Source organism: Leucoraja erinacea, chromosome 5 (genome assembly GCF_028641065.1).
Source record: "Leucoraja erinacea ecotype New England chromosome 5, Leri_hhj_1, whole genome shotgun sequence".
Classification (NCBI taxonomy): domain Eukaryota; kingdom Metazoa; phylum Chordata; class Chondrichthyes; order Rajiformes; family Rajidae; genus Leucoraja; species Leucoraja erinaceus.
Genome location: NC_073381.1, coordinates 52,687,743 through 52,699,811, shown reverse-complemented (window position 1 = coordinate 52,699,811; position 12,069 = coordinate 52,687,743). Strand labels below are relative to the sequence as shown.

General features: G+C 41.9%; 1 protein-coding gene across 1 annotated transcript in view; it reads left to right on the top strand.

The window, feature by feature from the left end:
- The window catches only part of LOC129697253 (venom phosphodiesterase 2-like), an 84,114-nt gene that overhangs the window by 30,822 nt on the left and 41,223 nt on the right, over positions 1-12,069 (top strand). The window contains exons 6-8 of the mRNA XM_055635608.1: positions 1,944-2,023; positions 5,204-5,323; positions 9,624-9,733. Of these exons, the coding sequence (XP_055491583.1) occupies positions 1,944-2,023; positions 5,204-5,323; positions 9,624-9,733 (310 nt within the window). The remainder of the gene's footprint in view (positions 1-1,943; positions 2,024-5,203; positions 5,324-9,623; positions 9,734-12,069) is intronic.

Below are 12,069 nucleotides of genomic sequence, written 5' to 3'. Positions count from 1 at the left end.
TGGGGAAATTAATCTGTAAACCCACATGTCTTTGGAATGTGGGTGGAAACTGGAACCCAAGAGGAAACCCAAATGATCACAGGGAAAACGTGCAAACTCCATACAGACAGAGCCCGAGATCTGGACTGAACCCTTTACGCAAAGAGAAAAATAACCAGAATGCAGAGTAGAGTGCTAGATTTTGGTTTATTATTGTCACATGTACTAACATTCATGTGAAAACCTTTGTTTCGCACGCTATCCAAGCAGATCAGATATAGCGTACATAAATGCAATCGTCAAACACCAATACAATAGATAGATCAAAGGGAAAGATACAGTGTGCAGAATATAGTTCTCAGCATTGTAGTGCATTATAGTGCTTCAGTTCCAGAGACAAAATCTACTGTCTTCAATGGGGTAGAGGTGAATCAAACCATACCTTCGCTTATGGAAGGACCAGTCAAAAGCCTGGTAACTAGAGCCAGGATTTTGCTATAAATGCCATGTGCCTTTTCATGCCTTTTTTGGTGATTTCACCAAGATAATGCCTTTTTCATGATCGAGTGCCTAAATCAACCTTTTTTTGCCATTTTGCTAAAAGGTCGTGCTAATTTCTCTAATTGTACCGTGATTACAATGACTTTTTCTATGTTAACATGTACAGAGAAGGTTCACCAGACTGATTTCTGGGATGTCAGGACTTTCATATGAAGAAAGACTAGATAGACTCGGCTTGTACTCGCTAGAATTTAGGAGATTCAGGGTGGATCTTATAGAAACGTACAAAATTCTTAAGGGGTTGGACAGGCTTGATGCAGGAAGATTGTTCCCGATGTTGGGGAAATCCAGAACAAGGGGTCACAGTTTAAGGATAAGGGGGAAATCCTTTAGGACCGAGATGAGAAAAACATTTTTCACACAGAGAGTGGTGAATCTGTGGAATTCTCTGCCACAGAAGGTAGTTGAGGCCAGTTCATTGGCTATATTTAAGAGGGAGTTAGATGTGGCACTTGTGGCTAAAGGGATCGGGGGGGATGGAGAGAAGGAAGGTACAGGATACTGAGTTGGATGATCAGCCATGATCATATTGAATGGCGGTGCAGGCTCGAAGGGCCGAATGGCCTACTCCTGCACCTATTTTCTATTTTTCTATCCATGGTTTCCAGTTGGGGAACACTCGTAATGTCTTCTTTGGCATGCAGTCCTGTAAACACTTACTGATGAGGTCTGTGCCAGCAGTGCATACTCATTCAGGATTGTCACAGTCCTCGAATATGGATCATTCCGTCGACTCAAGGGAGTCTCGAAGGATGTTATCTGTTTCCTCAAACTAACACTGTACAGAACTACTCTTGTTCATATTAAGACCAAAAGAAATGACTTCCTTTTAATAAAGGCAAGATGTTCTGTAAATCAGTATATGGGAAGAGTAGATTTTTCTCCACTAAGATAGAGGAAGAAATTGCAGGTGTCTTTTGAAGTTTGGATTGGAAGTTCTGCTTTGTTTCTGTCTCGTATACAACAAATAAATGCGAAGCAGATAGAGGACTTCCAAACATTCTCAACAAAGTTCATCTCTTTACATTTTGCTGCATTTCTATTATTTTCCGTTGAACTTCACAACTGTTTCTGATGGGTTTGTCGGCAAAAGTAGTTCCTTATTATTTGCATTGATGCACTTAAATGTTTAGTTCAGTGAATTACAACATTATCTTTGATTTTATGGAGCCACTTTGTTTCAATCTGGACTATACACTGGATTGCAGTTGTGTGATGACTGGAGTTACAAAACAATTGCAATCCAAATATCCCAAGCTATATTTTATGCATTCTGTTTTTGAACTATATTGACTAATTGTTACTCAAACTACAGCACTGTCAGTTCAAGAAGCTGCAAATGAACTGTTGTGAAATATCGTGACTGTTTAAAAATATAACTAAACATGATGTAATTATTCCAGGATCCTGTGGAACACACGCCAAGTATCTGAGACCTATGTATCCCACTAAAACGTTTCCCAATCATTACACAATTGTCACGGTAAGTTTTTCATTTAAGCCACAGTGACTTTCTGTCAAGTTTCCATTCTGCGTGTAACTTTGAAAATTAGATTATAAAAACTGCAGCACAGGCACAGTAGTAAGCAAGTTAGTCAGTGGACATTAACTTAGTCATCCTCAGTGACTCAGCTTGCTGCCATGGATACACTAAATAATGGAAACATGGAAAAAATCTTGAAATTTCCTATTTCACTTTAATTTTAGGATATTGCCAATATTTAGGAATTTGCACCCCACCTAGGTTGGCTTTGGATGATAAAAAATTATACTGTGCAGGAGCTATAGAACGTCTGTGGAGTTATTGCAGTGTCACAGTGATTCTAGAAAATATCTATCTTCACAAAATCAGGAAAGCAGTTGAAAATCATAACATGTGGCCTTTAGTTTATGCCCATTTTGATTGCATCCAGGTTATTTGAAATAATGCAAACAGCAAAATTAAAAAAAATGTTGAATTGCAAATAAAACCACTAATGCTGGATATGTAAAACAGCTTGAAAGGTTGCTGGAATTTTGGATGGAGAAACAGAGTTCTGATGAAATAATGTTATTCTAAGAAATTGACCCCATTCCATGCCCCATAGAAATTAGCTCTAGTCTTCTCTGAATATTTGCACCATTCTCTACTTTTATTTCCATTTTATCTGTAAATAGATAAAATAGATATCCATCAAGGGACAGGTTTTTAAATATGCTCATTGCAGAATGCAGATTACTTACTTATTTTCCAAGGTCTCGCCTCCAAAGTACTCTCCTACCAGATTTAGAGTTTTAAGACACCAGTTCTGCAGGAAGTCCCTTGCATTAGAAGCAAACCTTTCCCCACAGGAAGAGTGACTGTTCTCATCTCCTCTGCAGCCTGGAGATCAACGTCTGGAGATCGAAGCATTCCCTATCATGTAACTATTCAAATGATTGATAATTGTACTTGCCTCTTCATCCTACCCGGGCAGCTCATCCTCGACATGCACCATACTCTGAGCGGAAAACTTGCCCCTTGAATCCCCTTTAATTCTTTCCATTCTCATCTTAAACCTATGCCCTCTAATTTCGGACTTCCCATTCCTAGGAGAAAGACAGTGCCAACGTACCCGTCTATGTCCATCATAATTTAATGAATATCTATAATGTCACCCAAAAGCCTCCCTCACTCCAGAGAAAAGTTTCTGCCTATCCAAACTCTCCTTTAACTCAAGTCCTCCAGTCCAGGCAGCATCCTTGCGAATCTTTGCTGCACCATCACTAGCATTATCACATCATTCCTATAGCGTCATCACAAACTGCATACAATACCAGATCTGTGAGCAAAACTGCACAGGGAGTATGGTCAATTTAATATTTTGTAAATTGTAATATGACATCACAACTCTTGTACTCAATTTTACGGCCAATTAAGTCAAACATACTATTTGTGTTCTTCAACTTTTGAGGAATAATGTACTTGTATTCTAAGTTTTTTTTGTTCAAAATAACTTCCATTCACCATGTGTGACTTGGTCTTGTTTAATTTTCCAAAATGCATCACTTTGCATTTGTCCGAGTTAAATTCCATCTCCCATTCCTTGGTTCTCTTTCTAAGTTGATCAAAGTTCTTCTGTAACCTTAGACAACCTTCTTCACTGACCATTAATATAATATTAACATAAATGTTAGTGTCATCTGCAAGATCATTAAACATGCTACCTACTTTTGAACCCAAAATCTAAATATATATGAACAACAGGGCACCCAGCACTGGTCGCTGTGGTGCACTCCTGTTTACATGCCTGTTCAATTTGAGAACAACCCTCTATTACCACCTTCTGCCTCCTACCACTAGGTCAACTTTGTACCTTTTTGGTCAGCTCACCCATGTGTGTTTTTACCTTCCAGATTCACCTACCATAGAGTACCTTATCAAAGGCCTTACTTAACTCCATGTAGACAACATCTACTATAGAAACAGAGAAATTAGGTGCAGGAGTAGGCCATTCGGCCCTTCGAGCCTGCACCGCCATTCAATATGATCATGGCTGATCATCCAACTCAGTATCCCGTACCTGCCTTCTCTCCATACCCTCTGATCCCCTTAGCCACAAGTGCCACATCTAACTCCCTCTTAAATATAGCCAATGAACTGGCCTCGACTACCCTCTGCGGCAGAGAGTTCCAGAGATTCACCACCCTCTGTGTGAAAAAAGTTCTTCTCATCTCGGTTTTAAAGGATTTCCCCCTTATCCTTAAGCTATGACCCCTTGTCCTGGACTTCCCCAACATCGGGAGCAATCTTCCTGTATCTAGCCTGTCCAACCCCTTAAGAATTTTGTAAGTTTCTATAAGATCCCCTCTCAATCTCCTAAATTCTAGAGAGTATAAACCAAGTCTATCCAGTCTTTCTTCATAAGACAGTCCTGACATCCCAGGAATCAGTCTGGTGAACCTTCTCTGCACTCCCTCTATGGCAATAATGTCCTCCCTCAGATTTGGAGACCAAAACTGTACGCAATACTCCAGGTGTGGTCTCACCAAGACCCTGTACAACTGCAGTAGAACCTCCCTGCTCCTATACTCAAATCCTTTTGCTATGAAAGCTAACATACCATTCGCTTTCTTTACTGCCTGCTGCACCTGCATGCCTACCTTCAATGACTGGTGTACCATGACACCCAGGTCTCGCTGCATCTCCCCTTTTCCTAGTCGGCCACCATTTAGATAATAGTCTGCTTTCCTGTTTTTGCCACCAAAATGGATAACCTCACATTTATCCACATTATACTGCATTTGCCAAACATTTGCCCACTCACCCAGCCTATCCAAGTCACCTTGCAGTCTCCTAGCATCCTCCTCACAGCTAACACTGCCCCCCAGCTTAGTGTCATCTGCAAACTTGGAGATATTGCCTATAGTGTACTTATTAATCCTCTTGATCACCTCTTTAAAAAACTCAAACAAATATTTTGACTGAAAGTCAAACTATTGACTCCAGATTGCATCAGAAGCCATTCGCAATCATATATCTGGCAAAATCTAACAATATAATAATTCTCATTCCTTCCTGATCCCCCACATTAACTTGCTCTTATTCCTTGCTTCCATATAATTGCCCTATGTTGAAATAATTATGAATTCAATTAATCTTAAGTCAATGTATTTTTATTTCAAGTTAATGTACTTTTTTTAGGGGCAGTATGCAGAGACACATGGCATAGTTGACAACAACATGTACGATTACAAATTAGACATGTCCTTCTCCCTCTCTGGTAATGAAAAGGACAATCCAGTTTGGTGGGGAGGGCAGCCAGTAAGTATAATATTAATATTTCTGTATTATGTAATTAGAAATTGGTTTGTTTCAAGCCCGTTCTGGATATCTAAGGTTAATGCATGTGGAATAATAAATGTTAGTGACTCAATTGTGACTGACATGTCATTGTGTATTATCTATTGATGGTAAAAAATTATAAAGTACAAACATTAGTAATAAAATAGTAAATACTAGAAACGCAATGCAGGTCAGTCATCATTTTTAAAAAGCTATCACATTTTTACTTATTAAACCGTGTTTTGTTTAAGATGCTGATTACCTTCCTGGTATTGTTATGATACTTATTTCAGATTTTCTAAATCGATTAATTTTGTTTTTCAATTTACTGAGAAAGTGAGGCTTTGTTTGTAGGTGAAGGGCTACATGTACTGGGTTAGCTAAAGATAAATTCTATTTTAAATTCTATTTAAAATAGAATTTAAAACCTAATTTTCCTGTTAATCCAAAAATTTGTGAGTTATTTCTAAACTATACATAAATAAAATACATTAGATATACTGGGATGATTTACTGGCCTTTTAACTCTGGGGTCTAACAAGGAATGATTCACACTAATGGGATAGAAATTGCCAATTCTTGTGGTGTTCCACATGACGGATCTTTGAGCGAGCTTAATGTTTGTATTTGCTTAGCACTTCAGGTCAATATGCTACACCTAACATGGGGTACGATATCATTGATCTGTCATTTTCAGAATAATGGTTCCAATAGAGGAATTTTCAAAATGGGGCCACATGTTTGGAAAGCTTACCATTGCATGCCTAATATAATGCTCACTGCACACACTATTTATTTACTCTGGTAAATAATGAAATTATCAATAATATCAGAACCTACTTCCATCAAAATGAATGAGTATTCTTGCATATATTCTTGCATTTTTGACCGGTAGGCGGCGCGACTCTGGTCAGCAGCGGCCTCTGTAGCCTGTCCGCGTTTTTATTATTTTTTGTCTATGTTTATATGTAGTTTTTGTTATTTTATGTTGGGGTGTGTGTGTGGGGGGGGGGGTGGGGGTGGGTTGGGAGGGAGGGGGAAACTTTTAAATCTCTCCCTGCACTGGAGACCAGACCTTTTCTCGTTGGGTCTCAGTTGTCGTTGGGGCTGCAACGAGGAGCGGCCTCCAACAGGAAGAGACCGGGGACTCTGGTGCCGACTCACCTCACCGTCGCGGAGCTGGCCGAGACCGGAGCGGGTGGAGCGGTGGAGGAGCGCTGCTGCTGCTGCCGCTGCTGCTGCTGCTGCTGCTGATGCGGAGGCTCCAACGACGGGTCTGCGGACGGCGGCGCCGGGAGCCCGTGGATCCCTGGAGGGAGACCGCTTTTCAGGGCTCCTGCAACGGCGACTTCTCCAGCCCGAGTTGCGGGGTCGAAGAGCTCCTGGAGCGGGGCCTACATCACTGCCCCGCGCGGCTTGGAATGGCCGCGGGACTCTGCGAGCGCACGCCGGGGGCTTTAACACCAAGACCCGGGTGCGACCTCGCACCACCCGGCGTAGCTTTAATGGCCGCGGGACAATCGCCATCGCCAGCCGGGGGCTTTGACTTTGACTTTGACGGGGGGGGGGGGGGGGGGGGGGGGGGGGGGGGGGGGGGGGGGGGGGGGGGGGGGGGGGGGGGGGGAGAGTGCAGTGGAGAGATAAGTTTTTTTTGGCCTTCCATCACAGCGATGTGATGGATGTTTATGTAAAATGTAAATTATGTTGTGTCTGGGGTCTATTTGTGTGTAACGTATGGCTGCAGAAACGGCATTTCGTTTGGACCTCCAGGGGTCCAAATGACAATTAAATAGACTATTGACTATTGATATATGAATATTCTTGCATATACAGTAAAGTTGTGTCTGTATAGAACTTGCTGTCTAGCGCAATGGGGGATAGTCCGCATGAATATAATTGGAAGCTGTAAATACTAGCAGAAGAGGCTATGGATGATGGTCCAAATGATGCTTTTGCATCACCGAATGTTGTAATCAAGCATAGAACTCTCTCTGCTTTTCTGCCGCACATAATTAGGGATCTTCTGTGTGAGTAACAATGACGAGAATCGGTTTTCTCTATTGACATTCAATGCCTTTATGATGGCATATTAGAATTATTCAATGGGTCCAAAATTGTCACGTGCACTAACGTACAGTGAAATTCTTATATTGCATCCAGATCAGTAAGATTATTGCTGTACGTAAGTACAATCCCCAGTTAAACACATAGAGTTGCCTACATTACAAAATGAAATGTACTTCAATTCTAACTTCAAGACAACCTATATTCTTCTTCTATCTATTACATAACTAAAACTTTGATCTTGTGCTCCTCCGGTTTACATGGTTTTTCAATTTGTGCAAAAGCGGTAAGCGATAGCGTTATGATAGTGTTGTACATCCGGTGGCGCTGGTGCCAGCAGCCTCCACCTACAGCCCGGTATCTTTTTGTTTTTTTGTTTATTTAGTTATGTAAAAGTGTGTTTTTTTGTTTTTTTGGTGTTTTTATGTGGGGGATGAGGGCACGGTGCGGGGGATACCGTCCTTCAGCCGCTTCCTGGTGAGGACGCGACTAATATTCGAGTCGCGTCCTCGGCCCCCCCCCCCTCCCCCCACAGCGGTCTACCTACTTGGATTGGCGCGGCCTTTCCTGCCGGGATCGACCGGAGCTCCAGCAGCGGCGGGACAGCGCTGGAACATTGCGGGCTGGCGATGCCTTATCGGGGGTCGCCGTCTGGAGCCCGGAGTGCTGGACCTGCTGCACCGACATCATGGAGCTGCGGTTTGCGGAGCTCGCAACGCGGGCGGCGTTGATGGACAGCGCGGGGTCCTGCGACTCTGCCCGGCTCGGCCTGTGGACTCGGGAGCTGCAGACTCCGGCAGCGGGAGGCGGCTGATCAGGGGGTCCGGGCCGCTGAGGAGGAGGATGCTCACCGTCGGGGTTCCACCAGCCCGGCGTGAGGGCCTGAACGTCAGGCCTCCGGGGCGGCGACTGCGGGTGCTCGGAAGGTCCCGACCACGGATGAACACGGAGGGGAGGCTGGCTGGACTATGGTGCCATCCTCACCTTGGTGCCATTTATGTTATGTTGTGTCGTGGACTTTCTGTGTTTGTGCTTTTTTTAAATTCAATTTCAATTTTATTTTTAATATGTTTTATTATTTATTATTTATTTATGATTTTTTTTTTTAATGATACTGCCTGTAAGGGAAATTCATTTTGTTGTCTCAAATTGAGACAATGACAATACATTTGAATACAATACAATACAATACAATACAAATACAATATGATTTTCAGCCACCTTACTCACCATTCTCTTGTGCTGCAAGTGCAACACGTTTTGTTCCGATTTATGCTATATTTTTAAAGTTATTAAGGTTTTAAAAAATCTTAAAATTTGTGCATGCACAGATTGGTCTTTTCTCCTGTCTGCGCTGGTCTCCTCTCCTGTCAGTCGTGCGGCAGATTGGTACTGCACCGCCGCGGCCTCTCCCCTGTCACTCCTCTCTGCCACGGCACGTAAACGGTCTTCCCTTCACCTGCGGCCGCAGTGGGGGGTTCGTGGAGGCCCTCCCGCTTCACTCACATCACTCACCTCTCTCCCCTACCTCCTCTGCGGCAATGGTGGTCATGTTTACACAACTCCAACCCCTACGGTCGGCCCGGCTTGGCGGCGGCAGCGAGCAGGCAGGCAGGCAGATAGGCGGATGGGCAGGGCGGGGACAGGCCAAGCGGTTTGTAGGTTAAATGTGTAGGAAGGAACTGCAGATGCTGGTTTAAACTGAAGATAGATACAAAAAGCTGGAGTAACTTTGTAGGTCGGACAGCATTGCTTCTTCTTCTGAAGAAGGGTCTCGACCCAAAACGTCACCTATTCCTTTTCTCCTGAAATGCTGTCTGACCCGCTCCAGCTTTTTGTGTCTATCTAGGTTTGTAGGCTAATAAACTAAAATTGTAAAATTCGGTGGTGTGAGGTATGGTTCAGAGAGGCCAGTGCTGTATCTCTAAACTAAACTTATGTATTTCAGAGAGGCAGTGTTGATCTTTATGTAGTGCATCATCACGGCGCCTACTACTCAGACAAAGCCAAGGACTACCTCAATCTGTGATGGGGCCAGTAAACTGCCAGCTCACCTGTCATAATGTGTATCTGGGCGTACCCCAATGTGAGCTTTTGGGAAAGTAAGATGAGTGCCCCTGTGACTTGGTCCTGGAATCTCTGTTGCCATAATAATTTTCATATGAATCATTGATCACATAAGAGTGTACTAATTTTGCTTATGTACTTCTCATAGTTGTGGCTGACAGCCATGTATCAGGGCCTGAAAGCAGGCACCTACTTCTGGCCTGGATCGGATGTTAAAATTAATGGAACGTACCCAAACAGATATGTACCTTACAATTCGTAAGTATCACTACATAGGAAATAAAGCGGAGAGACTTGAAAATATGCTGGTAAATGACAAAACGAACATTGTAGTAAATCTTGTGGTAAGGCTTGTCCACATTTAGATCAAATAATTGATATTTTTTGTTACCATTTCAACATTTTCTGTTAATTGATTTTGCAATCAGAAAATGTCAATATTCACTACAAGTCGGGGGTCAGTGTGCTCAGATCAATTGGAGCCAGGTGTTGATTGAGTGAGAGGCAGTCTATTTTCAGCATGATGTATCACATTTTATAAATGTAGTGGTTTAGGGAGTGGTAGGTCTTTTTTTTAAATCAAGTTTTCATTTAACTTATGAAGACTTTAATTTTTTTGGATATAATTTCACCCTAACTTTGGGCTCAATACCTAAGGTTTACATTTTCATTATTCTTCACTGAATGAAACTATAAACTCAGAAGATTAAGAAATTCGTATCCGAACACTGATGTTCACAGTGGGATTACATTGTAAAGTGGGAATGTGGATTGTTGGTTTGTCGGTTTGTTTGTTGGTTTCTTATTTGCTCCCCATCTGTGGAGTTAGTAGAATACGACTGAAGACAAACTAGTGGATATCAGAACATTATTTTTAATGTTTCTGAAGGCTTTGTGACAAAGGTATATTTAAAATTGCAAATTCACTGTCTACTCTACCCAGGAATACATTCACCTCTCACTTTGCTGGAATTAGAGGGCACCAAATATTGTTGTTACAGTCTCATGTAGTTAATAAATGAATAAGAAATATTAATTAATGTGGAGTGCATTTGAAACAGTTCTTTTTTAATTGAATATCTTTCTAATGACTGGTAAAACGCTGCTGAATGTCTAAAGCAAATCCCAAATCTCATAACAAATCACAATTGAAAGCAAGCTGCTGTGTATCACTTTGAATAGGATTACTTTGACTATTTTAAAATAGAAGTGAGTGGAAATACGTTTAAAAAATAATTACTATCATGGTGTTACCTGATTGTCTTTGCGAAGAGAAACCAATGGCAGAAGATAAAGCTTGACAAAATGACATCCAATACAAACAGCAGAGTTTAATAAGAATTAAGTTTGGACAACTGTGTTTGCAAATGTAGAAAGATTTACCATGTTTTTCACAAGACAATGCCAAGACATTGTGTGCTGGCTGTGCCAGGTTTTTCAGCACATTGGGTATTGAATTGGCCTTCACTGGAAACACTGGCCTTCAGTTGGAAACAGGCCCTTTGGCTCACTGAGTCCGTGCTGACCTGCAATCACCCCATACACTAGCATTATTCTCCACACTCTGAACAATTTACAATTTTACCAAAGCCAATTAACCTATAAACCTCCACGTCTTTGGAGACGAGTGTTCTAACCTAGCAAACAGCTAACCGTGGCCTGTTTCCTAAATCATCATTCCTTTGTGCATATCTTTCATTCATTTGTACTATATCTCTATATCATTGTCTACATCTCTCATTTTCCTTTCTCCTGGCTCTAGTCTAAAAAAGGGTCTCTCCAGGAATGCTGCCTGACCCGCTGAGTTACTCCAGCATTTTGTGTCTATCTTTTGTTTTATGGAGGCACAGAGCTGTGCAAATAATTGAATGTAATTGAACATTGTGCAAAGTAAGCAAATATCCCACTTGTCTATAAAGCAACTGAGGATATTTAGGCCTTGAATACTGTCGTGAGGAACTCCTCTTGCAATATCCTAGGGCTGAGATTATTGATTTCCAGCAACCACAACCACCTTCGTGTGCATGTAGATTAATTCCAACTGGTAGAATTAATTTCCCCTTAGACTCTCACTGGCCTGTGGAATGCTACTAAGGGAGATCACTCTCTCCTCGTCTCAGTAATTCAGTTATTTAATTCAGTTTGGACCAAATCTGTGATAACTTCTGGGGATGGGTGGTTCAGACATTTGAGAGTTTCAAACATATTAAAGTTTCTACCACAAGGGAGCAGCTGTTCAGAAACTTACTCACCAGTACCCTCGCAAGGATAAGAGATGGGCAATAAATGTTGGCTCTGCCAGCATAATCGACATTCTGTAAATGGATCAATTAGTATACAATGCGTGTTATTTGAAAAATGTTTGCCCTGTAAATAAGCCCTAAAGTGAGACATCACTGTTGCTGTTGGATGGACAATGGATTGATGATAATGAGGTGGAACCAAATATTGATGGGCAATCTTTACCAGGTCAGTCTGGTGTGGTATGTACCTACAACAGTATGTTCTCTAGTACAAACTAATTTGTAGGCCCCTCGGTCCTACTAAGTACGTTTTGGAGTGGCTCGTGGATAATTGTACTCAATGTATCATAA